The sequence below is a fragment of the Elaeis guineensis genome, chromosome 5, assembly GCF_000442705.2.
Source record: "Elaeis guineensis isolate ETL-2024a chromosome 5, EG11, whole genome shotgun sequence".
In the NCBI taxonomy this organism is placed as follows: domain Eukaryota; kingdom Viridiplantae; phylum Streptophyta; class Magnoliopsida; order Arecales; family Arecaceae; genus Elaeis; species Elaeis guineensis.
In genome coordinates this window covers 66,667,221-66,694,776 of record NC_025997.2, presented here as the reverse complement: position 1 = coordinate 66,694,776, position 27,556 = coordinate 66,667,221, and the positions used below count along the sequence as shown (strand labels likewise).

Below are 27,556 nucleotides of genomic sequence, written 5' to 3'. Positions count from 1 at the left end.
AGATCTTTATATGGTTTTTATTGATTTAGAGAAAGCATATAATAGAGTCCTTCAAAAAGTTTTAGGATGGGTGTTACAATTGAAAATAATTTTCGTTGTTTATATTAATATGATCAAGGACATTTTAATGGCCCAATTACTAATAGGAGAAATATTGGTGATAATATTAGTATGTTTCCAATCGTAATAGGTTTAAACTAAGGATCTGCTCTAAGTTCTTATCCTTTTGCATTGGATGAGCTTATTAGGCACATTCAACATGATATTTCTTGGTGCATGCTTTTTGTGGATGATATAGTCTTGCTGGATGAAACTAAAGTTGACGTTATTCATAAGTTGGAAACAAGGTTCGCTATATTAGTGCATACAATCCCGTACCGAGCATACCATACCTTACGAGTGTGGAGTTAAAACTTGGTATGCAGGACATATCGAGTCTTGGTATGTCAAACCAACCTCTATACTAGGCGTACCGATACTATATCTATGTGGTACTGATATGGGTCTGGTAAGATAGTTAACCTTGGTTAGAAGTATTGAAGGGTACATTAGAATGTAAAGGTTTTAGGTTAGGACAAAGACGGAATATATGAAATGTAATTTTAATATAATTAAAAATAGAGATGAAAGTGGAATGAAGATTGAGGATTATGAAGTTCCTAATAGTCATCATTTTGGTATTTAAGGTGAATTACTCGTGAGGAAGTGGAGATTGGATGCTTATCAATAGCACTAAAGCATGGTGGTTCAAATGGAGATGTGCAATTGGATTGATAGAAAGGAAAAGCTCCATGTGAACATAGAATACCTGCTAAGTTGAAGGAAAAATTTTATAGGACAACTATATGACTAGTTATATGTTTGTTAGATGTATACCCTAGAAGCCAATCGAACTGACATATTAATTTTTTTTAGGACATAATTTCGTACTTGACCTAATTATTTAAGACAGATAGTTATCATTCATGTAGTATATGTGTTCATAAATCATCCACAGAGTTAATAAGATGATGACATATATTCTCAAGAGTTGAGAAAGTGAGATATGTATCATTGATGGTTAATTCTCAAATTGCTTTCGATCGATAGATTATCACGAAAATGTTGATTGATCTGATTAGATTGGTGCACGGATTGCTTCCTTAGGATAGATGAGTCTCGAGTCTACAGTTTGGGGACATTGAAGCGAGAGTGTAGGTGTTTGTTTGAGAACAAAGATACCGAACGTGATCAACACGAGGTCACTTGGATGTCTACTCACTCGTTAGTGACTTTCTCGATGCTGTAGTAGTGTGAATGGTTCTTTGACCTGTGGTGCCTTAGCTGTTCACAATGAGGTTACTATAGTTTGACTACACCATAATTCGATCTCTTAGTCATATGAAATTTAGAAGTGTATATTGGCTGCAGTAGATTCATTGTAGGAACAGAGTGCACTTAGATGTGATCTATCGATCTTAATAGAAAAGGAGAAGTCCTATGCAATTTGCGAGAGTGAGTTCAGAAAGTCTTCGGCTGAAGCAAGTGTGAATACTAGAAAAGAGTTTTCACGAAAATTCACAAATGAATCCGAGTCGAGTCAATCTTGCATATGACAGACGATGGGGTGTGACAAATTTTTTATAGCTTCCATCTAGTCGGGACTCACGATAGAAGGACTGAATCACACGAAAACTATACCTAGAAGTTCATTACTTTCATTCTGCTGGATTGTCACTACATGCTGCTAGGTGTCATTGGTGGATGTGGGACCAACGAAAATTATTTTGATGGTCAATAATTCTCAATTGGTGAGTTGGAATTGTTTCAATCTATGAAAGGAGTTTTAATGATATTTTGATGGAGATCAAAATGTCTCACTATCAGACAAAATAGAACCTACGGGATCACACATAAAAGAGATTCTGACTGATTGGGATGCCGAATAGCGATTTTGAATCGTAAAAGGATTCAATCATCAATTTGATTGATGATTGGACTAATATGTAAAAGTTACATGGAGGATTTACTAAGAGTTAATAAGTTATAGGAGGACTAGTTTGCAAATGTTGTTAGATTATTTGATTTGATAAAAAATAATAGGGTTGAGTCCTAGTCAAATTAAATTTAGATTTAATTTGATTAGATTTGATTTGAGTTTGAATCAGATTGGGTTTCAAAAATCCAAAACGATTTTGGATTCAATTAAATACTTGACTTATTTGAAAATCTAAATCAATTTAGCGGGTGTTTGGTTGGAGGGAGTGGGGGTCTGAAATCGAAATCGGAATGGATGACTCCCATTCCAACTGTTTGGTTGGAAGGAGTCCCATTCCGATTCTGATTACAGGATGGAATGGGAATGGCTCAATCTATATAGAACTCAATCCCTACTCTCCTCTATGGATTTAAATTTTCATTTCAATTTCGGTTTTGATTTCGATTTCGGTCACGAACCAAACACTTCGGAGGATTTGGCCATTCCGATTCCGATTTCAAGCCATTTCGATTCTCATTCCCATTCCGATTTCGGTTACGAACCAAACACCCCCTTAGATTCAAACCAAAATCAAGTAGGTATTTAATTTGCAGAAGGACTCTCTCCTTGAGAGTTTCATTGAAGGATCGGGTTGCAAACCGGATCGAAGGATCATAGAGGCAGCGGATTTTAAAACAAAAATTAATCTGGCACGTGTTGCATAGATCTAAATCAGATTACAAAAAATAATATAAATCAGCATGCAAAAGAATTGTGTAAGCTCATTATCATCTTGTGTGGGTAGATGAACACCGCAATCCGATTTTCATAGATCTGAAGGAGGTTCGCTGTTGAGCCGCGCACGTGTCCGGCCTCTACAAGTATCCATCGGGATCAATCTTGGATCGTCCTTCTCTTGGTAGATCTATCTTCTCCAAAATGATCTTTAGCTCTTCTGGATCCTAGATTAATACTTGATCTTCCTTCTTGCGCGATATCAACTCTTAAACTGTAGCTTTTCTCTTGGCATAGAACTGGATTGCCCAATCACCTCAGGCATGTGGGGATGTTGGACGCCCAACGCTTAGGCGTTGAATGGAGTGGAGGAGAGGAAGGCGTGGACACAGAGAAAGGGATCTAAAAAATCTAAATTCTTAATTCTTCTTGAACCCTAAAAAGAGGCTCCTTTTAAAAGACCCTTTGATTCAAATTCAAATTCAAATCAATTGGGATTACATGGCTGGTTATTATTACATAACAACACTTTCCATTTAATCTGATTTTCTTTCCAAGAAAATCAGGTCTAAATGGTATGTGATATATTCCAAATAAGTAAGTGGGCGTCAACACTTGGCAGCCACTTGTCCTCATCCAAGCAAGAGAGAGGGGGCGTGTGCCCTCTCTCCGTTCTCCTCATGCTGAAATCAGAGAGGGGCGTGTGTCTCTCTCATTCCTCCACATGGATTCTAGTAGTGAGCGTACCTGGAACATGCCAAGGCGTGTGCCCCTCTTGATTTTATCTAGAGGTGGCATGCGCCCCTTTCATAAAATCTGCGCCAAGTCAAGGGAGAAAAAGAGGAAATGAGCTAACTAATTGGCTTGACCCAATCCTATTGAGGCGCCCAATGAAGTGCCCCTAAACCCAAATGGATTAGGTTAGGACTAAGGCAATTGACTTGATCTAAACCTCATCCAATAAGGAATCAAATCTAGAGAAGAATTTGGGTTTAACCATGTGCTAGCATGATGTGCCTAAATCCAATAGGATTTCATCAAATCCTAATCCAATTGTGACTTCGCAAGTCTGATTGGATCAATCCAAGATTAAATCCCTTATTGTGTGACCCCATAAGTTCAATTCTGTTTGGTAGTGAGATATTCCATGATCCATCATAGTATCGTTGAAACTCCTTTCAATGGGCTAGAATAATTTTAACTTACATCCATCAAAAATTATCGATCCAGAGTGATCCTAGCGAGCTCTCACAATCCACCAGTGACATCTAGCAATATGTAGTGGCCAGCCAGCAGAACTGAAGGGATAAACCTCTAGGTGTAGTTACTGTGTGATTCGATTTTTCTATCATAAGTCCCAACAGGACAGATTAAGGATTACTCGTCAAATCTCATCCCTGTTATATGTTAGAATCAATCGATTTGAGTTCGATATGAAACCTTATGGAAACACCTTTCCATCATTCACACTGTCATAGTCAGGGCTTTAGGACTCAATCTTATAATCTAAATAGGACTACTCTTCTATTGAGGTTGATAGAATCCATGTTGGTGCGATCCAATTCCTATAATGAACATACTGGAGCCAACATACACCTCAAAGCTCCATATGGCTAGGAGATTGAGTTATGGTATAGTCAAACTACAGCACCCTTAAGGTGAACTGTCAATGCACCTCAGATCAGACAACTAAATGCCCTACTGCAGCTATGAGTATGTCACTGACGAGAAGGTAAATATCCTTATAACTACTCGGGATTGGTCATGTTCAGTACCTTTGTTTATAATAAGTACTTGCACTTTCGTTCTGGGGTCTCCACACCATAGATTCAAGATTCATCTATCCTAAGAAAGCGATCATGCATCAATCTTTTCGGATCAATCACCATCTCCATGATGATCCTATGATCGAAAGCAATTTATGAGTTAACTAATAATAACACATATTTCAAATTCTCAACTCTTGAGAATATATGTTATTATACTCATTAACTCAATGAACGATTCACAGACATAATAAACACAGATATAAATGGATAAAAATTTAAATTTTATTAATATATAAAATATTTAATTACAAAATTATGTTTCTAGAATGTATACATGTGTCAGCTAATCTGGTTTCTAGGGCATACACTTAACAAACTCTCATTTAACTTAAAGCCAATTGGCCATATACCTAAGCTCCATCTTCTCAAGGTGAGCTTCAGTCTTCAGTTGGCTCAGCGGTTTGGTTAGTGGGTCAACCACATTTTCTATGGAGTTGACTCTCTGCACTTCGACGAACTTCTTCTCGAAGTATTTGCGAATGAGATAAAATCATCGCTCGATGTACTTGGACTTCTGATGAGACCTTAATTTGTTAGCGAGCACTATGGCAGCATTGTTGTTGCAGAAGAGTAGAACGACATCTGATGGCATTACACTTAGCTTCGCAACGAACTTCTTAAACCAGAATCTTTCTTTAGCAGCCTCCGATGCGGCGATGTACTCTGCCATCATGGTAGAATCTGCAATAATCGGTTGCTTGGAATTCTTCCAGCTAACCGCAACACTGTTACACAGGAACACAAAATCTAATGTAAACTTTCTATCATCAATGTCAGACATAAAGTCTGAATTTGTGTATCCCTGTACCCGCAAGTCTTTTTCTCCAAAGATCAAGAAGAGATCTTTAATTCTTCTTAAGTGCTTAAGGATATTTTTCAGAGTAATCCAGTGCTCCTCACTTGGATTAGATTGATATTTGTTTGTGACACTCACAGCAAAAGCAATATCAGGTCGAGTATATAGCATAGCGTATATGAGACTTCTTATAGCAGAAGCATAAGAGATCTTGCTCATACGTTGAATCTCCTCAGGTGTGCCATCTTCTTAGAGAGATGAATTCGATGTCTGAAGGGTAACAGATCCTTCTTGAAATTCTTTATGCTGAGTTGCTTCAGCATTTGCTCTATGTACAGTTGCTGTGAAAGACCAAGCATCCTTTTAGATCTATCTCTATAGATCTTTATTCTTAGAATATAGGATGCTTTTTCAAGATCTTTCATGGAGAACTCTTTGGACAATCAAAGTTTCATAGAAGTCATCGTGGAAATGTCATTCTCAATTAGGAGGATGTCATCCATGAACAATACGAAGAATGTGACAGCCCTCTCATTGATCTTCTTGAACGTGCACGGTTCCTCATTCTTGATGAAATCAAACGATTTGATCGCATCATTAAAACGAGTATTCCATCTCCGAGATGCTTGCTCTAGTCCATAAAGGGATATTTGCAGCTTGCAGATCTTGTGATCTCCATCACTGGACGTGAAATTCAGAGGCTACTCCATATAGATATCTTCCTTAAGATATCTATTCAGGAAGGCAGTTTTCACATACATCTGTCATATCTCATAGTCATGAGCTGCTGTAGCAGCAAGCAGTGTCCGAATGGACTTTAGCATGGCAATTGGCGAAAAGATTTTCTGATAGTCAACGTCTTCGCACTGACTATAATCTTTAGCCACAAGCCTCGCGTTAAAGGTCTCTACTTTTCCATCCAAGATGATCTTTCTATTAAATATCCATTTGCACCCAATAAGAATTATTCTTGCCGGTGGAACTACTAAGGTCCAGACCTGATTGGTATGCATTGAGTCAGTCTCTGACTTCATCGCTTCTAATTATTTTTCGAAGTCGATATCTAACATCGCCTCGTCATCAGTTTTAGGATCATCAACATGATCCATATCACCCATGAGGAATATTTCTTCTATATCGTCTTCCAGCATACCCATGTATCTTTCTGAAGGATGTGAGATCCTACTGGATCTACGAGGTGGAATGGGTTCCATAGGCTCTATGACTCGTTGCTCATTAGAGACACTCTTCGAGCTGAATTTTTCTCCTCCTACCCCCATTTTGGATAAAATCTCTTTTCAAGAATTTGGCATATGCCAGCTCATAATCATATTGTGATCCTTCGGAAGGTAAACATAGTACCCCAAAGATTCTTTTGGGTATCCTGTAAAATGAGAGCTCTTATAGACCTAATCTCTAACTTGTTCGTCTGTTGCTGTTTGACATAGGCCGGACATCCCTAAATTTTGAGATAACCAAAATTCGGCTTCTTACCATACCACATTTTATATGGTATGATAGGAATGGGTTTAAAAGGAACCCTATTAATTAAGAAATTGACGGTCATTAAAGCGTGTCCTCAAAGAAATAAAGGGAGGTCAGTGAAGCTCATTATGGATTAAACCATATCCAATAGGATCCGATTTTTTCGTTCTGAAATCTTATTGAGCTGAGGGTTCCAGGTGGAGTCCATTGAGAGACTATACCATTTTTCTTGAGGTAACTGAGAAATTCTTCACTTAGATATTCTCCTTGATCTGATTGAAGTACCTTAAGTGATTTTTCAGTTTGCTTCTCTATCTCACATCTGAATTTTTTGAACTTTTCAAAGACTTCAGATTTGTGTTTCATAAGAAACACATCTGTACCGTGAAAAATCATCGATAAAGGTGATGAAGTAGAGATAACCTTCTCTGACGGCACATCAAATGGGCTGCACGCATCAGTACGTATCAGAGCCAGTACCTCAGTGGTCATTTCCCTGTGTCCTACAAAGGATAGCTTGGTCATTTACCTTAAAGGTAGGACTATAGACTGGAATCGACTCATTCGAGAATGAGTATGAAAGACCATCTTTCATCAGTCTGTTAATCCTTTCTTCTTTGATATGACCTAGTCTAAGGTATCACATGTACTTTAGGTTAATCTCATCTCTAGATCTCTTAGATCCAACGGCACTCACAGTTTGCTCAGATAAATTAATTGACTCATCTACATCAATATGCAAATGATAGAGATTGTTGATTAAGTGACCACATGCAACTATTTTATTTTCAAAATAAATGGTGCAATGATCCTTATTGAAATAATTTCATAATCATCCTGTGCTAAGTATGAAATAGAAATCAAATTTTTGTTCGCTTTAGGCATATAGTAACAGTTCCTAAGTTTTAGACAAAAATCAGATGATAGTTTAAGAGAATAGATCCCTACGACCATAGCAGCAACTCTTGCTCCATTGCCTATACGTAGGATCATCTCTTCTAACCTCAACCTTCTACATTCCTTAAGATCCTATATTGAAGTGCACAAGTATACACTAGAATCAAAGTCTATTACCTAGCTGGTGGCAGAAGAAACCGTTAGGTTAGTCTCCATCATGAGCAGGTCCGACATACCTTCTAAAGGTGTCTTTTGAACTCTTCAAGGTCCTTATTGGCATTTTCTGGTCAAAGACAATCTAGCTTCTTGGAACTCAAAATACCTTTCAAGTATCTTAGCCAATCCTTACAGTTGTAATCTAATAATTGGTTGATTTCAAATATGCGGGCTAGACTATTAGAGACAGATAATTTCCTGCAGAGAGAAGTTTCTAGTTAGATTTTTGTAATTGATTTTTGTTTGCTTTAGAAAATTTATTTTAAAAACAAACTTAGCTCCCACTAATTCTATGGAGCTCCCACTATTTCTTCGGATCTTAACACTCGGGTTAGGAAGTGGAAATTCTTTCACGAGTTAAGATTTCTAGTGGATATTGCGGTCCCACCGATTGGCACACCACCTAATCTAACGGATCTTAATAAATATATCAACCAATGGGTGGACAACTCTTGTCCAATACTTCTCAAGCAAATTACAGCAAATTTGGTCTCTAAGTCCTGAGATCTCACCTGACAGATCTTGACCTCATTTCTTAGTTAAGTCAAACCCACCATTAAGTACAAGTGAAGCCGTCATTGAACCCTTATCTGATAGACCTTGGGCTCAATTCCATCTCCACCCTGTATATAGAGTGGTTGTTTCTCTCCTGATACAACTGAACCCTGTATCCAGCCGAGAACAGTCAACAATGGAGAGGACACGACACTCTACAACGGTGGAAGACCCCTCAATATTGAGGAGGTTCTAAATTTAGGTCTCATCTTTAATTAGTCATAACTGTTATGACTAATCTAGTGGCATGGGCTAGTTCGAATTATAAGGCAACCCAATTCAAAACTTAATCGCCCAAGCTGGCTAGATAAGTGTGATCGTTGGGAGGGTTGCAGATGCTTGCCTTAGATACTATTTGTTCATGGTCAGGTAAGCATGATCCTAATTAAAAACCATGATCTAGACTTGCCTTAGATACTAATTGGTCAATCAGAATTGAATAGGTCAGCCTCGAACCATTGAGTCGAATTAGGTCTTAGAGTTGATCGACAACATATGGCTGTTAATCGATCTGATCAGTCTACAACTATTTGGGTTGGTCATGAGCACACTTGACTTAATCCTAGTCAACAATTGATTCGGTTTTATCAACCGCTCAAATAAGACCTGATTAAGCTATCCACACCCATAACCCTATGTTTTGTGCAATGAAATTAGATCTTAAATTCTCAATTTTAGATCTCATTAATTTAATATCTTAATTCTTAATTAAGTGCATAATGAACATGGGTTTAGTTTAGATGTCGAAATAATTTCAGATCTAAATAATATTTTATTTTATATCTTATACAAAAATTTTATCCATAGACATGAGTTGACTCATCTTGGATTCGAGTCGACTTATCACAATGAGTTGGCTCAATTTTGAGACTAAGTCGACTCACCTGTGATGAACAGAACATTGTAAGCCTCAGCCTGCACAACTAAGTCGGCTCATCTGCAAATTGAGCTGACTCATCAGGGTCTCGAGTCGACTCGACAGGCGTGCCAGCCATAGATTTCAATGTTTCAAAAACATTTATGCATTACTAAAGTTCTAGTTTAGACAAGAAAATGATTTTTCAGATCTAAACAACTTAATCATGCATCATAAATAAAAGATCTTAGGGTTTTTGGATCTAGGATTTTGCAGAAAAATAATTTTTTTTTTTTTGTTGTTCTTCTTCATGAGACATCACAAGCGGCACTCCTACATGCCATAAGAGAACCCATTGATTGGACAAGAGAGGGACTTTAATCCCTGCTTCCTCTTATGATCGGATGGCCATGGTGATGTACCCATTCCGAGTACTAGGCTATCAAGACAAACTAAATCTACATATTTTATATGCAAGATTCAATCTATATATCTCATATACAAGTATATATATCTCGTATATATAAAAGCATGCTGATCCAATCTAAAACTCCTTTTAGATCTACATTCAACTTTAGATCTCATTTGAATAATATCTGATTTAGATCAATGATCACATCAAATCTGGCTCTGATACCAGTTGAAGGATCGGGTTGCAAATCGGATCGAAGGATCATAGCGGCGGCGGATTTGAAAACAAAAATCGATCCGGCACATGATGCATAGATCTAAATTAGATTACAAAAAAAAAAACATAAATCAGCATGCAAAAGGATTGTGATAATCTCATTATCACCTTGTGCGGGTAGATGAAAATCGTAATCCGATTTTCGTGGATTTGAAGGAGGTTCGTTGTTGAGCTGCGCACATATCCGGTTTTTACAGATATCCATCAGGATCAACCTTGGATCATCTTTCTCTTGGTTGAACCGTCTTCTCCAAAATGATCTTCAGCCCTTCTGGATTTTAGATCAACATTTGATCTTCCTTCTTGCGCGATATCAACTCTTGAACCGCAACTTTTCCCTTCCTTGGTGTAGAGCTGGATTGCCCAACCACCTTGGGCGTGTGGGGATATTGGACGCCCAACACTTAGGCATTGAATGGAGTGGAGGAGAGGAAGGTGTGGACACAAAGAAGGGGATCTCAAAAATCTGAATTCTTAATTCTTCTTGAACCCCAAAAAGAGGCTCCTTTTAAAAGACACCTTGATTCGAATTCAAATTCAAATCAATTGGGATTAAATGGTTGGTTTTATCGCATAACAACACCTTCCATTTAATCTGATTTTCTTTCTAAGAAAATCAGGTCTAAATGATATGTGATTCCTTCTAAATAGGTAAGTAAAGTGGGTGCCAACACTTGGCAGCCACTTGTCCTCATCCAAGCAAGAGAGAGAGGGGGCGTGTGCCCTCTCTGCGTTCTCCTCATGCTGAAACCAGAGAGGGGCATGTGCCCCTCATATCCTCCACATGGATTCCAGTAGTGAGTGCGCCTGGAACATGCCAAGGCGTGTGCCCCTCTTGATCTTATCCTGAAGTGGCATGTGCCCTTTCCATAAAATCTGTGCCAAGTCAAGGGAGAAAAAGAGAAAATGAGCCAACTAATTGGCTTGACCCAATCCTATTGAGGCACCCAATGTGCTGTCCTAAATCCAAATGGATTAGATTAGGACTAAGGCAATTGATTTGATCTAAATCTTATCTAATAAGGAATCAAGTCTAGAGAAGAATTTGGATTTAACCGTGCTAGCATGGTATGCCTAAATCCAAAAAGATTTCATCAAATCCTAATCCAATTGCGACTTCACATGCCCAATTGGATCAATCCAAGATTAAATCCCTTATTGTGTGATCCCATAGGTTCAATTCTGTCTAGTACTGAAATATATCATGATCTCCATCATAGTATCATTGAAACTCCATTCAATGGGCTGGAATAATTCCAACTCACACCCATCAGGGATCATCGATCCAGAGTGATCCTAGTGAGCTCTCACAATTTACCAGTGACATCTAGCAATATGTAGTGGCAAGCCAGCAGAACTGAAGGGATGAATCTCTAGGTGCAGTTATCGTGTGATTCGGTTCTTCTATCATGAGTCCTAACAGGATAGGTCAAGGATAACTCGTCAAACTTCATCCCTGTCATATGTTAGAATCAATCGATTTGAGTCCGATGTGAAACCTTATAGAAACATCTTTCCATCATTCATACTATCATGGTTATGGACTTTAGGACTCAATCTCATAATCTACATAGGACTACTCTTCTACCGAGATTGATAGATGCCGTCTTGGTACGATCTGATTTCTACAATGAACATACTGCAGCCAATATACACCTCAAGGCTCCATATGGCTAGGAGATCGAGTTATGATGTAGTCAAACTATAGTACCTTCAAGATGAACTGTCGATGCATTTTAGGCCAGATAACTAAACATACTACTACAGCTATGGGTGTGTCACTGATGAGAAGGTAGATATCCTTGTGACTATTCGAAATTGGTCATGTTCAGTATCGTTATTCATAACAAGTACTTGTACTTTCGCTCTGGTGTCTCTATATCGTAGATTCAAGACTCATTTATCCTAAGAAAGCGATCATACATCAATCTTTTTGGATCAATCATCATCTCCATGATGATCCTGCGATCTAAAGCAATTTATTAGTTAACTAATAATAACACATGTCTCAAATTCTTAACTCTTAAGAATATATGTTATCATACTTATTAACTCAATGGACGATTCACAGACAATAAATACATATGTGAATGGATAAAAATCTAAATTTTATTAATATATAAAAAAATTAATTACAAAATTATGCCTCTAGAATGTATACATGTGTTAGCCAATCAGGCTTTTAGGGCATACATCTAACCCTCGCACCCCATGAGACGGAACTCACGCCCAAAAACTATGGTGATTTATGTTTGGCATGAGAGAAGGGAGGGCGACACATTATCTCTAAGAGTTCAAGTGCTCTTGGACTCCCAACAAACCCTAAGGCGTGTGGAGACTAAGAAGGCCGCCTCCTTATCTCTTAAGAAGAGATTTGTGCATGAAAACAAGAGTGTGGCATGAGAAATTTGTGGGCGTGGAAGAAGATCAAAGGCCTCCTTTCTTTCTTACAACCAAGAGTTGGTTGTTGAGGGACATCTTCTCTCTTTTTTGTCCAAGAGTTGGACATGGCTTTTTCTTTCCTTTCTTCTCTATAGATATCCAAGAGTTAGACAAGCTTCTCCATCTCTTTCTCCATAATCAGTCCAAGAGTTGGACGGAAAGAAATGAAAAGAGATTTGATCTCTTGTTCTTCTTCTTTAGATTTTTTTCTTTCTTTTAAGAAGAGAAAGAAAAAAAATCAGATTAAATCTGATTTTTTGATCCTCCTATAGATTTCTTTGATTCCCTTGAGAAGCGAATTAAAAGAGAAAAAATTTAACAATCTAAGGAGCGATCTCTACAAGGGAGTTAGCACCCCGGTGAGATCGAGATCTTTTGATCAGATCAGCCTCGTGTGGATATCTGTAGAGGCTAGATACTTGTGCGGCTTCAAGAGGACCTTGAAGACATCTACAGATCATCACATCGCAGATTTAACGGATCTTAAAGATATCCACCGATCATCGGATCGCGGTGAAGATCTACTCACGCAAAGATAAAAATCTGATTTTTATTTCTGCATAAATCTTAATTTTGTACCCATAATGATGCTTGACTTTATATTAAGATATGATCTTTATGCATGTTTGATTAGATTAGATCTAATTAGAGATATATTTTAATACCGTTATGACATAAGGTTGCTTTGGCATAACGTTGATATGTTATGTTGCATGGTTGTCCTAGAACAATATACAAAAGTTTTTGAAATTTTCTTTCCGCTGCGTATTTAAAAATCTTTGAAATCTCTGCATGCATACCGGATCGTCATGTAATGGCATTTTCTTACAGCGTTATGGTATGAAATGTTGGATAGTTAAAAAACAAATGTGTGGCTGAAATGAGAATGTTGAGATCAAGGAATGCCATATCGTACCGAACCGGACATACAAAGAATACCACTCCATACTGGTTCGGTACCAATACACAGTGCAGGAGGCGTACCAACACTTGATACCCAGAACTGGCCCCCTACTGGTTGTATCGACATAGTGATAGTGTGTCACCGATACAGGGCTCAATATTGAGAAGGCATGTCTCAACTTGAGATGGATGTGTGGTTGTACTAGAGGAGAAAGGATATAAAAGAAGCCATTCGTAAAAAGATAGAGGCGGTGCCACATTAAAGATAAATTGACAGAAGGATGACTTTGATGGTTTGGATGTATACAACGTAGGCCAAGGAATGTGCTAGCATGGAGTGATTTGATATATGTAGAAGGAAAGAGAGGAAGAGGTGGACCTACATGGGTTAAAGTAGTAAGGAAGGATCTGATATTGCTACATCTTTTAGGAAGTTGTGGTTCTAAATAGAGTGGAATGGAGGAAAATGATGCATGTAGCCAACCACAACTAGTTTGGGATTAAAGCTTTGTTGAGTTGAGTTGGCCATACCAATGTTGTGCTAAAAAAGTTTAGCTTTTCATGATCTGGTATCTTCTAATTTGTTGCACGAGATGTTCTCTAGATTTTTTGACATGTAATGTAATATTTCTTGAGCCAAAACTTCTGATTTTTTGTACAGTTTAGCAGTGTAAAATATCGATAGTTTCTTGGCTGTTTATAGTTATCACAAATAACTAAATGAGAATGAATCCATAAATTTTACCATTGCTAATCTCCTTTCTAACCTAGATGAGCTCTATATACTCTTACCATGGTAGTTCGACAAGTTTCAAAAATGATGACTTTAGTGTTTGTTATAAGACAACGAACAACCCATAAAAATCTTGAATGCATGCACATGTAATAACTATGCTGATCTTGTTCACTTTGGTTTTATTTATGCCTTGTTAAAACTTTTTAGAACTGATGGAACCTGCTTATCTTTTCTGCAGCTCTTATGCCAGTATGAGCGCAACTCAGTTCTGAAGTTCCTTGAGACTTTTGACAGTTACAGGTTGGAGCATTGTTTACGTCTTTGTCAAGAATACGGGGTTACTGATGCGGCTGCCTTTTTGCTAGAAAGAGTTGGTGATGTTGGCAGTGCTTTAACACTTACCATGACTGGGCTGAAAGAAAAAATTGACTTTCTTGTTGCTGCTGTGGAACATTCTTCTTCTGAGATCATGTCAAGTAATATTAATGAGATGACGCAGCTGCATTATGTTTTGCAAATAAATGAGGTTTGAATTGGCCATACATGTTATTGGAGAATTAACTATAACTATGAGCTCTAATGATTATTAGCATTCTGTTTGTATTTTGTTTTTTATTTTATTTTATCTCATGCAGGTTGTCTCTGTGCATGATGTATTGCACACCGCTATTGGCCTATGCCAAAGAAATACTCAACGTTTAGATCCACAAGAATCTGAATCCCTTTGGTTTCGGTTGCTTGACTCGTAAGTTACATATGATCTGCCACCTCATATATAAGTAGGTATACCTTTTCTGTCATAACAACTTTTTGGGCATTAACCATGGAAACTTCATCTGCAGCCTTACAAAACAAATGATAAATTCCTTTTACTGATATTGCATTAACGATAGGGAAATTGCTACTTGATCCTGTGATGAATCTTAATAATGATGTGACTATGAAACCAACAATGATTTTCTCTTGACCAGTACAACTTAGCTGTTATTTGTTGTTTTGTAAGCACTAATTTTTGTTTGGTTGCTAAGAAAGTTATGGTGATGATCTTTCTCTTTCTCACATCACATGATATTCTTAGTTCTCATTGTGGGTGATTCATTGACCCAACCTTCTAACATATCATATTTGAGCTCCCACTTGATGTCAGGCATGGTGGCCAATCTCTTTGGAAGCTTTTTGGTGTTTTGGAGATCACTATTTCCCAAAGTTCTTTGGGCATTTCCTTTGGGATCCCCTTTGAAGTTTTTTCAACCTGCTCCTAAGGAAACTGCCTCCAGAATGGGTTTTCTCCTATTACCATCTAAATGGCATTGGTTTGTTCTGTTGGGTGATGGTCCACCAAAAACTGACTTAGGGAGAGTGATAGGGAGAGTGATGCTCCCTTAAACTCTTTTTCCACCCAAATCCTTGAAGATGAAGCAATCTTCTATTCTAATATAATACTAAGTTCAGGTTGGTATGGCTCAATACCTTCATTCTCTTTTGTCTCTCGTCTCTCGAAATGATATAGATAAATGAGGATGGATCAAGGGAATGGAATCTAGACTATAGGTTGCGTAAGCTAGCCAGTCAATCCAGCTGGTTTTCTTGCTTGGTTGGCCCTGCTCGGCTCTAGCTTAGCTCCATATCAATCACCGAATTCAATTTCCAATTGTCCATTATTCTGCTTGCGCGAGATTTTTTGTTTTTGACAAGTCACTTTTTAGCATCTTTCTCTCCTTAGCCATCTTATTAAGTAGTTGAGTATCCCCCTTGATTGCATGGGTTCAAGAAGTGTAATGCGCTGACCTTAAATTAAGGACCGATTCTAAGTGGATGCCCTTCTGTAATCTCTAGAAAAGAAGGAAGAAGGCTTTCCTCTCTACATAGTTGTTAGATTGATTGGGGGTTTTCTTACTCTTAGTACTATAAGTACACAATTTAAGGGATCAAAATAATGTATGGTGTATAGTAAAAGTCAGTAAAAGTGGATACCTTACGCCCCCCTCTCATATTTTTTGTGACATAACCCTGTCCCTTAAGTTCGTTAATCTCCGTCACCTCACATTAATTAAGAAGATAAGAGAGGCAGGGTTTACAAGCAAAGAAGTGAGTTTCTCGCTTTAAAAATAAGTTGGTAGTCTCATGATTGCTTTTGTGGCACATAAACTTTGGGTCATTTTTGGTCGACAATCTTGTTCGTTCTTTTAGGAGATTAGGTGAGGATTAGTGCCATTACACATTTGTAGGCGTAATTATGACATTTTGATTCTTATTTCACACATAAAACTGTTCCTCACACAGCTTTTGTATACTCCCATGGCACCACGTTCCTAGTTTATTATATTTTCCGAGAGTGGAGAAGTTAAAATATGTTAGCCAAATAAGGAGAAGTAATTAAAGGGCACATCATTACATGACATTATTGTGCTGAAGTCACATTAATTTATTTATTTTTATAGACTTGCATCTACATCTATTCATTTCTCCTCCCTACTCATTTTTCACATTGTTGCAATGTGGCCCACCCTCCAAATTTGGATTAGGTTTCATCAAAGGTGCCTATGTGGCAGCTGGCGTGGGGGGAAGTTGGTTGATGTGGACTCAGTTTAGTCCACTTGCCAACATAACCATCAGGCACAAGCATGTTATGGTGAACCCTTTGGTGTTTTCCGCAGCTACAACAATGACCGCTCCAGCAAGTTCTCCTCTGGCTCTTCACCTGCATCCAATTCCACCATTATTGCCTTGATTCAGCAATGGCCTCCACCCTTGCAGCTATGACATTGTTGTTTGCAAGTCTTGTTGGGACTTGGGAGAAATCCCCCTTCCTTCCAGTTGGTGGATTTCAATCCAAATCACCTCTACTGCATTTGGCTAAGTCGATGTTGCCTAGCCCTGCACCCTTCAAGGGGAATAAAAGAGGAGCTTTGGAGGGAGAGGCAACAATCCATGGGTACCAAAAATGGACATGGAGAACAAGTGGAGGGGAGTTGGAGTGAGAGAAACTCTTCACCTCCACTGCTTCTAGCCAAGTGGCCGTTGGTGCAGTCGTCCCTCCTATGACCTCGTGCAATGCCTATAGGACTACATCAACCAATCCATTGACTTGGTGGTCAAGCACTACCCTTTCTTCAACCCCCACCATTTCCTATCAACCAAGCCCCATTAGCCATCACTTGTGGCGGCATCCCTTAGAACCTTGCCTGCTTCGCTTAATTTGTAGCAGGCTTGGACCTTATCACATCTTTTATGAGCTTGCTATCTCTTTAGCAAAGATAGCATTCTCTGACCCTTCTTTGCTTCGATGGTGACAGCATGCTCCACCCCCTCTACTTCAACTACAATTGCCACCACTATGGCACCTTTTAGAATGCATGAGGCTAGCGGCCACATCCTCCTGAGTGTCTTGGCTGGTTTCCACGATGCCCGTGAACGACATGTGAGGCGGTGCCCATAACTTATGTGTTGATAGGCTAGATGAAACCCCTTCTAGGGTGTAGGGGTTGGGCAACACCAACTTGGCCAGGATGTAGTGGGGTCAGTAGATTGGATTGGCTGTGGCATAATTAGTTAGATCTCAATCTTCAAGTCTCCGATGAGGTTGAGGAACCCATGGTCACTATGGAGGCGATAGTAGTGGAGGTTATAGTGTTGTCGTGGGATCCACCACCTGTTAAACCAAAGGCTGCCCAAAGAAGGGGGAAGGTTCCAGTGGTGTTGTTGTGGGATCCACCACCTGTTCACCAAAGGCTGCCCAAAGGGGGGGAGAAGGTCATCTACTTGGCCTTCATTTTTGGAGATAAGCCCTAATCTTCAAATTTTTGATTTTTTTTTTTTGCTAGGTGGATATTTTGGCACTTGGGAATCAAGTCCACATCAGATTCCCTTTATATTAAAATAAAATGTTTACGTCAGTGAACTTAAACCACGCACTTCCGACGAGCCTGATCCAATTTGAGAGGGTGGTGGACCACATATGGGGTTGATCTTGCAGCAATTCAACATGCTGAAGGTATTTGCAATTCCATATGAAAGGAAAGGGGTAAATTTTTTTGGCTCCAAAAACTCATCTTTCTCTGTGGTCTTAAGTTGTTATTTTTAGTTTATTCTTTAGATCTATATTTTTTTGAACAACCCTTTATCAAGTTTGGACGTACAATAAAATAACTTTGGATCATCAGAGGATCTAGCAACAAGATCATGGTCTAGGCCATCCATAGTTTTCTCCCCTGAATTCCAAATGGATTTCAAGAAGGTTTCATCTAACCAAACTAGGTTAAGATCTATATACACAACCACATTTTTAAAATATTACTTCTTTTATATGTTAGGGTTTGCTATTTGGCTTTCTCAAGTAGTTGTTCGTCTACTTTTACTGTTGTTGATACATAGTAATGTACGAATGAAAGAAGATGCGCAAGTCAGTCAACAGGTAAACCACTGATTCAATAGGATCATATACTCTGTTCAATCTTTTGTTCTAACTTTTGACTAGTAAACATGAGTTTTTACTCATGTAAAATTCTAGCATGACAAAATATCCTAGATAACTATTTTGGTTGTCATTTTACATGCAACAATAAGGACATGTTTTGAAAAACTTTATCATTTAACATTTAAGTGATGCAATGATGGTTACATAATAATGACATAAATAAGCTTAAAATCTTGCTAGAACCAAATGAAAAGACATGTCAAGGGTATTATTCCATTTCATGCACAAAGAAAATTAATTCATGGCCGAATTGATCAGTAACATATTGAGTTTGACTGGTAATGCTTAACTACTTTGATGTTCACTATTCATTTCAAGGTTTTAAATATTGGTATCCGGGATGGTATCGACCAAAACAGCATGGTACCTATCCATCCTGGACCGTTACACCGTGTAGGGCTTTGTGCTGGTCCATACTGAGTGCCCGAAAACCATTTATTTTTTTGCTTGTATGCATAATAATATTATCAGCCCCCAAAACAGTGTTTTTTGTTTTTATTTTTTATTTTTTTATTTTGGGGGGTGGGTGTGGGGTGGGGTTGCCTAGTCGATCCTAAGGCTCTCTGCTCCATGCTGTCGACATCCTCTTCCCTTAGAGACCTTTGCTCCATTCTCCTCATTTCGCTTCCTCTCTCTCTCTCTCTCTCTCTCTCTCTCTCCTTCCCACTTTGTCATGGGTTGGGCAAAAGGCGAGGCTTCGCCTTTCTTGAGATGCCTAAAGGTACCCTAGGACGCCTTGATGAGTCCCCTTTTCCGCATCACATGTTTTTAGAAAAAGAATTGCAAAGCTATTGAAACACCTGGGAACCAATTGAATTGGTCTCAGTGCCAGGTGGTTTGACCTATTTCAGCTGGGATATGTGATTCATATGTTGTACTGGCTGAGCCAGGACATATACTGATTGGTATGGACTCTTCCTACTAGGATGCCGCGATTTCACTTGTTTTGGCGACCTGAGGTTGTCCTTGTGCTAGTTTTTGGCCAGAACGGTACAAAACTGGTTGTGCCATCTCTTTTTGGTGGTATTTAAAATCATGTTTAGTCTGAATTTAAAGCAAGATTTTGATATGCTTTTTATAAAACCTGTGAAAGATAGGAGAGAAAATGACACCTAGCTTTTGATTCACTACAGAACAATGTTTATCATTGCATCCAATTTGTAATTCAGCCTTCGGATTCTAGACTCAAAATGAACAAATGATGAAGAGCTTTAGGCTATTCTGAACATAACCAAGGCTGTTTAGGATGATCAAGCTTTGGTATAGTAGAGGAAAATAGAGTAGCACATATTACATATCAAATTGCAACTTGTGTTGAAGCAAAAGCACTTTTACAGGCTAGTATGTAGCAATATGAGCTTGTTCATGCAATACGTTGGTACATCCTGTCGTACTATGCTTGAAATTTGCGAGCTCATGCATATTGTGGTTCATTATGGTAGGATATGGAGCGATACTTCAATCCATGATTCTGGCACCAACTAAATGGACAGTAAATCCAGAAACTGAGACAAGAAACATGCTGGGTGGGCATGTGTACCATATCTATCTGGGAAGTGTTTAAACTCTACTATTAAGTGTGACATAAATTGCCAAGTTTCTAAATATAAAATTATATATTAATATCTATATAATAAATAAATCCATTATATGATATTCTAAATCTCAATTACTTATGGTTGAATGGTGTTTAAAAGGCAAATATATTATATAATATGCATGTAGCAAGTGATTGCCTAGCATTTAAACAAAAGGTGACTGCTTAGATGAATTTTTAGATGGATTGCATTTGAAAATCAATAATATTCATAAACAAACAAATATAATGACCAAACAGAAATAAGTTAGACTATAAGGTAATCTACAATATGACAAATTAGGGAAACTTCCTTCTGTAGTTGTTTGTGAACCTTCGATATGTAACATGACATGTTAGTAGCAAAACTGCAGTTCTTTCCTGCAAATTATGCAATAATATCTATTGAGCACTAAAGAAAAACAATTTTCAAAGGATGTAAATTAATGCAATATGCAACTCTAGAAAAAGGTAAATAATGGGAAGAAAATTAGAACTAGTTAAGGAGTTCTAGGAGTTGTAAGTTGTGGCATATTGAATTCTTTTATGGTAGCAACACCTAGAAGTACTTGCTTTCTCAACTAGTTCTACATCCCTAGTGGTATTCTTCTTCATACATCTGAACAAGGCCTTTATGTTATTAAAATTATTTTTAAAAGTTATTAATGATGTTTCAAATAAAATGTAATAAAGTTGCTTGGATGTCATGCCTTCTAATTAATTGTAGATAAGGTCAGTCCAAGATTTGTAGACTCGGTATCGAAAACTGTGCTGGCCGATCGTGGTACGGTTCGGTACGGATCTGTACTGGGCCCCACCGATGCAAACCAACAGAGCAAAGGAAGCGGAGAGGCTGTTGGGGGTCTTTGGCTGGCCGTCGTGGCCGTCAGACAATGCACTCGATGCCGGTGACGCCACGGATGTGAAACAGGGACGATCGTCCTTGTTTCATTGGACTTTTTTAAAAAAATCCGAATTACGAAAAGTCGAGTGAAGTCGGCAAACCCATTGCCGGCTTCATGGTTTTTAATTTTTTAAAAAAAAATCTTAAAAAGTGAAGTCCGCAATGTGAACCTGGCAAACCGATTGCCGGCTTCACTATTCATTGGCCGTTTTAAAAAAATGCGATGAAAGAACAGTAGTCTTCCCTGTTCCACGGCTGTGGCTCTATCCGCACGTTTTTCACTGTCTGGTAGCCACGGTGGCTATCCGACACCCTTTGGCAGCCTCTTCGCTGGTTGTACGATCCTTCGGTACTGTCGCTCTCTTTTTTTTTAGTTTAAAAGTTCTATCGGACAACATTGAGTTGTGGAGGCCTTTGCGGCCCTCTGGCAGCCGCAGCGGGCCACCACTGGCCTCCGGTGGCATCGTGATCTTTCTTCCTCCCCTCTTTCTTTCTTCCTCTCTTTCCCTCTCCCTCCTTCGGTGTACCGTTTTCCTCGGCCGAACTATCTCAGTTCCTTGCCGGTCCGGCACGGTATTGGGTGTTTCGGCGGGTTCGAGTTGGTATGGAATTCCATGGGTCAGTCTCCTTACACAATGTGGGCTTGTAGGTTTAATGCAATCTCTCTCTTGTCAATAGTTGTCTTAGCTATAAATTCTACCTTAATTCATAAATAGGCTGCCATCCGGTTGAGAGCCAATCATTCAACATTTTCAGAATCTGAAGAGGCATAAATGATCTGCGATGTTCATCGCATATAGATAGCATACTACTAGTTAGTTTGGATTCCTTTTGTTTTGGCTGCAATAAACTAGTTTCTTTTTTTATTGCGATTACAATCCTCTTGCCCTCTTGATTAGGAGGCAGAAAAACAAGCAATTGCTTGAGTCTACCATTTTTGAAAACCAGAAAAAAAAATGCAAATTAGAAGTAAATGTATAACATTTGTACTAGCTAGCAATTTTATGATCAAAAGAATGCATGTACAATGATGATCAAGTAAAAATTCATTTTAATAGCTAATTACAGCTCTTTCTTTCCTTCGATTTTATCAAATTATAGAGTATAAATATAGTTCAACCATAAAGCACCTCCTTCCTGATTGGTTTGCAGTTTTAGGATTTATACCAACAAGAATTGATCCTGAACATGAAAATTTTTGGTTATCTGAAATCCTGAAATTTGAACATAATGTTCTGTGTCATTGCAAATCCAGCTAAGCAACCTGCTTGACTGGTGAAATCAGACTAATGCATGGTTGGACTAAGGTCTTTCGTAGAGGGTATGTGTGCATCTTGATTATTTACAGACTTAGGCATGACCTGTCGATTAATATAGCATAGAAGAAATTCATATGATGCAAGTTGTAAGTTACTGGGGCTAACAAATAGATTTAATAAGATTTAATAGTTTATATTTATTATCATTACCTATTAGAAGTCCAACCACTTGAAAAAGATGAACTTTAGGACCAAGGTTTTGAATTTTATGGGATAGGATTGTCCCAGTTCCCTATTGGATAGGATGTACTAACGTCTCACCCTATCTTGACACTTGGGATAGGAGATGTCTCAAGATATACCAATTAGGATACTAGGACAATGGCGGAATGGTCTTGTCTCGATGCTCAGGATGGCACCCTGTTCCGATGTTCTATGGGACATCGCGTAGGGACTTGAGTCCATGGCCCATACTGATAGCATTTTTCTTTGTAACAAAAATTCTGATATGAAATGAATCCTTGTCCATGAAATCTTTCTACCAATGTTTTATTTCTTAGTGGGATATGAGGCATCCCCGCCAACTCATTTTGTTCGTGTGAGAAAATGGGACTGGGATGGGAGGGGGGGGTGTTTCTGAAACCCATCTATGCAGGAGAAAGAAAAAAAAAAGAGAAAAAAAAAGGTATGTAAAGAAGAAATGGTAAAAAGGAAGGAAAGAAGAAGGAAAAAGGAAGAAAGGGAGGGAAAAAGACAAAGTAAGGAAAGAAGGACAAAAGAAAGAAAGGAAGAAAAGGAAGGAAGAAAAAGAAACATGCAAATAAAAAAATGAGAGAAAAAGTGGACAGGGATGGTGGGAACCTATTGAGCCACTTGATCGGGACGGCTGTTGGGATAGGGTGGGATAGTGGGTTATCCCCTTCAATGGAGAAACTGGGACACCCCCATCCAATATGTTTAAAATCTTGCTTTCTACTATTAACCAACTTGGCAATCATTAATGATGTATATGTGTGCATATGTACACAGAAACATAGAACTAAATGAAATGTTAGGCATACTTTTGTGTTTAATGTAAAGAAAGTAGTTTCAAGGAATGTGTACCACTTTAGTTACTCCTAATGCTATTTTACAATATTATTGTGGTCACTCAAGTGATGAAAAATAAAAGGGAATGGATTCAACTTAGTCAATATTCTGTATGGGGAGTTATTTCCACTTTTAATGTTTCCACCGCTTCAAGCATCCATAGACTCAGCTATTTCCATCTTGATAGTCAGCTGGATGATGAAATCGATGGGCTAAGGTTCGTGATGATGATGATTTTGTTTCTTTGATCAGCTTTTCCTATTATTTAGTTTTAGGAGAGGATTCTCTGGCCATGCATTTGGTCCTGTATGGATGCCAGAAGATCTTTCCCCCTCTAAATACGATGAAGAGGGGAAGAATGGCAATTCAAAGAGATTACCTCTCTGTTAAATAAGGTAAGTCACTTCTGTGAGTAGATTTGTTGTACCTAGAAACCAGGATTATTTGTCTTACCAGGAAAGCTATTCTTGTTGAACAGCTTTCTCTTACATCATATTTTCCAAAATGAATCCTGCAGGGAAGATCTTGTCGGCTCCATAAGATCTCCTGGCATCCAAACAGCCATTTAGTGACTTGGTTCCTGTGATGTTGAGAGTATTTGTGCCATCTTATTTCTGGATCTGCAATTAGTGAAGCCATCCCATTGTGATGAGTGATTTCGAGGAGCCAGCTTGCTTAAATTTGGACAGGTCCCCGATTTTACTGGAATTCAGCCTTTCTTAGCACATGATCTCCTTAGATGGTATATTGCCTTCCACCTCTTTGTCCTAGGACAATTACCTGGTTATGCATCCTAGTTACGTTTGTGTGGCATACTTGCTTCTGTATATGAATTGCTTGATCAAGGATCACTATTAGTTGGCATTCATCATAGTTATATTAAAATATTGTACCTATGCTATTCATTCAAAATTATAATTCTTCTTTTTTATTCTCCATATTTGACTTTAGAATCTAGTGCATCGAGGGGAAGAAAAACTGAGCATTGAATCACCGAGTCTCAGTTTCTTGCCTTTGGTGCCACCTTCACTATCTATCATTTTCGCATGTTGTTAAGGTGATGCATTTTCAGTTTTCTATTAAATTTATATTATGTTCCTATCTGACATGTAGAACTACAAATTTCCGATCCAGTTTTTCTGAACCATTGAAGAGATTCTATGGCAACAAAGAGGTATCTGAAGGACAAAGTTGTGTTGGCAGCTCACCTGCGATTTCTGATATGGGGTACAAAAAGTGTACTGGTATTTTGCGAAGAGTATTTTCACAATTTGTTGGGGAAATCATAGAAGGAATGGCCGGATTTGTACCCCTCCCTGTCATCATGGGCAAACTCCTTTCTGATAATGGGAATCAAGAGTTTGGTGATTTTAAATTCACCATTTTGAAAATGTTGGGGACATATGGTTATGAGAGAAGAATACTGGTATGTGTTATTTAAGCAATATTTTATGCATTTTCTTTTGAATACATGTAATCTGCCATCTAATGGTTTGATATCTGTAGCTCATTAAATTGGAGAGCCCCCTTGTTTACGAAATTTAGAAGCATAACAAGTGAAATAGATCAGTCTAGTGTGAACTTCGTTGTACTGAGACTGTTATACAAATATTGGAGCAATAAAATGGTGCAAAATTTTCTGTTTCAAACTGCCTGCATTATGTACATCTTTGGTTTCAAGAGTCATCTCCTTGAATATTTATTTAAAAGCATACTATGTTTTTTGTCTGAACTTTCATCACTTATTAAATATGGTGGAACAGGAGCCATCTTTCTTTGAACAGATTGGTTTTTTGATATAATGACATCTTAGATCATATTTATTTATGCATTTCCTGGTTTTATCTGATCAGGGTTGTTTTATAGTTCCCACTGTTTTCCACTTCTCTAGGACACAGCGAAATCATTAATTGAGGATGACACATTTTATACCTTGAGTCTGCTTAAGAAGGGGGCATCTCATGCATACGCTCCACAGGATTTTACTTGCTGTATTTGTGGCTGCCCTCTTATCAAGGACTCCTCAAGTTTGGGAATCCGAGTATTCAATTGTGGTCACTCAACCCATCTCCATTGTGAATCTGAGAACGAATCACACAACAGTGAGTCCTCAGTTGCATGCTCACTTTGTCTAACAAAGAAGAACGAGCATGGACAAAGCAAATCAGTTCTTGTGCAGAATGGGTTGGTCAAATATTCTACATCAGGTTCGCAACCATCACAGGGGACTGTTCAACACCTGCATGAACTGGATATTGCAGAGAAGAGTTATGGGCTTCAACAGATGTCTCGGGTATGTAAATTTCTCTTTTGTGAAATACTTTCTGTTCAACTTGTAATCTACAGGCTGTTTTTCTCCAATTTTCAACTTAAATAGCTAAGGCTGAAGCTGGATCATGTTGTTGCAGTTCGAAATATTGAGTAACCTTCAGAAAGCTCAGCAATTTCTTCAAGTAGATACTCTACCTCAATTGAGACTCTCACCTCCGGCTATATATCATGAAAAGGTCAGAAAAAAAGGAGCCAGTTCTGTGATGGAAGAGATGAGTGATACTTCAATCAAAAGTGAAAAGCCAAATAAACGTTGGCAACTGAGGGAGCTAAGATCTAAAGGATCACCGAACCGGTTTCCCTTGAAGTCAAATATATTTGGTGAGTTTCTGGATTATCTGTTTAATTTGTTGCTGTATTAGTTGCACCACTTTTATTCAGTGGTTTGTTTGCAGGCACTGAGGAAAATAAGGCACGCTAATATGATATGCAGCATTGTCAGGAGTCAATGATTGTGCCCTATCGTTAAAAGAACAAGTCAGTAATAGCCAGGCAGTGGTGGTTCCACCACCTAGACATACAGATCTAATTATAAATATAAAAAAATAATGCTTTTATATTAAGTGGACATTTAAGTGGTATAAGAGTAAGAAGAAAGAAAAATAACACACATGGATTGCAAACTCAAGAAGAGATGAAGCAGACATAATATACATCTGGTACGTGTTTACATATATGCAATTCAGACCCCATGATTTGCATTCTGATCAAGCTTTTTCTGCTGTGCGGACAATATGCTTTCTTTCAGTAAGCTGCCCTTTGTCCATTTGCATGGATGGAATGCATCTTGAGAAATCATTATGGTTACTTTTGCCCTTCTGCAGTGGAGGCCTTTCCCAACATTGTCGTCTGGTCAATACCATGAAGCTTTTCGAACTTCTGATATTATGTATCCAGCAAACAGAACGTCTAGTCTTTTGACGATGACAATTAATATAGGTAACAGCCATATTCTTTCATCAAGTAGCGGAAACCTTGTTAAATTTTTATTGTACTTCTCTCAATAAATATGGTTGGAAGACTTGCAACATTTGGCAGGCTACAAGTCCTAATTATCAAGTGATCTTTTACCCTGAATAGGCCTACGCTGGGTTTTGTTTTGTCCCCCTTTCTCTCTCTTTTTTTTTTTTTGGGTACAGGTGTACGTTGGGTTCATTGCCTCACTGCCACAGATTACGACTCAGTGGGGACTGCAATCAGCCATAATAGGGCTGGCTTGAGGAATGTAATGATCAAGGAACCTTATGGCTTGGTATATTCTCTTCACTGCCCTTTCAAGTGGTGCTTAGGGCATGTAGGCGCGAACCCAAAGTGATTTTTGGACATCAATGAGAAGTGCTCTTGCATATTGTTAGAGTAATTAATTAAGATCTCATCATATTTAGTATAACCATATTTGGTTCCAATCATATTTAGTATAGCCGTATTTGGTTATAACCATATATTAAGATCTCATCATATTTAGTTTGTGTCCAAGTATATTGTATCTAGTATGTGTTCAAATATATTGTATGGAGTAGCCTATAATAATTTTTTGAGAGGCTAAAAGAAATGATATAACGATTTTCTTTCTTCTCTATAATTCTTTATAATCAAATATGGTTATACTAAATATGATGATATTTTAATTAATTATTCCAACACGTATGAAACATTATAGACTGTATGCTGTCACAATCAGAGAAGTTAATTAAAGATTTTTCTTTTGTTTGTTTAGTTAATACCGAAAATGGTAACCAGTTGAATGAACTTGTCTTCTATGGTTTTCTACTGGCTGATTAGTGAAGGATAAATTTAGTCCTTGTTGCATCCATTGCTGCAACAC

General features: G+C 38.2%; 1 protein-coding gene across 16 annotated transcripts in view; it reads left to right on the top strand.

The window, feature by feature from the left end:
- The window catches only part of LOC105034902 (uncharacterized), a 57,088-nt gene extending 30,009 nt beyond the window's left edge, over positions 1-27,079 (top strand). For 3 of the 16 annotated variants that reach the window (XM_010910223.3, XM_073257951.1, XM_010910222.3), the window contains exons 15-20: positions 14,334-14,621; positions 14,731-14,840; positions 24,514-24,826; positions 25,292-25,693; positions 25,809-26,052; positions 26,127-26,808. In XM_010910223.3, coding sequence (XP_010908525.1) covers positions 14,334-14,621; positions 14,731-14,840; positions 24,514-24,826; positions 25,292-25,693; positions 25,809-26,052; positions 26,127-26,152 — 1,383 coding nt within the window. In that variant the 3' untranslated portion in view covers positions 26,153-26,808. The other 13 variants (XM_010910226.3, XM_010910225.3, XR_830260.3 and 10 more) reach the window with 12 other exon arrangements.
- Positions 27,080-27,556: the final 477 nt, after the last annotated feature.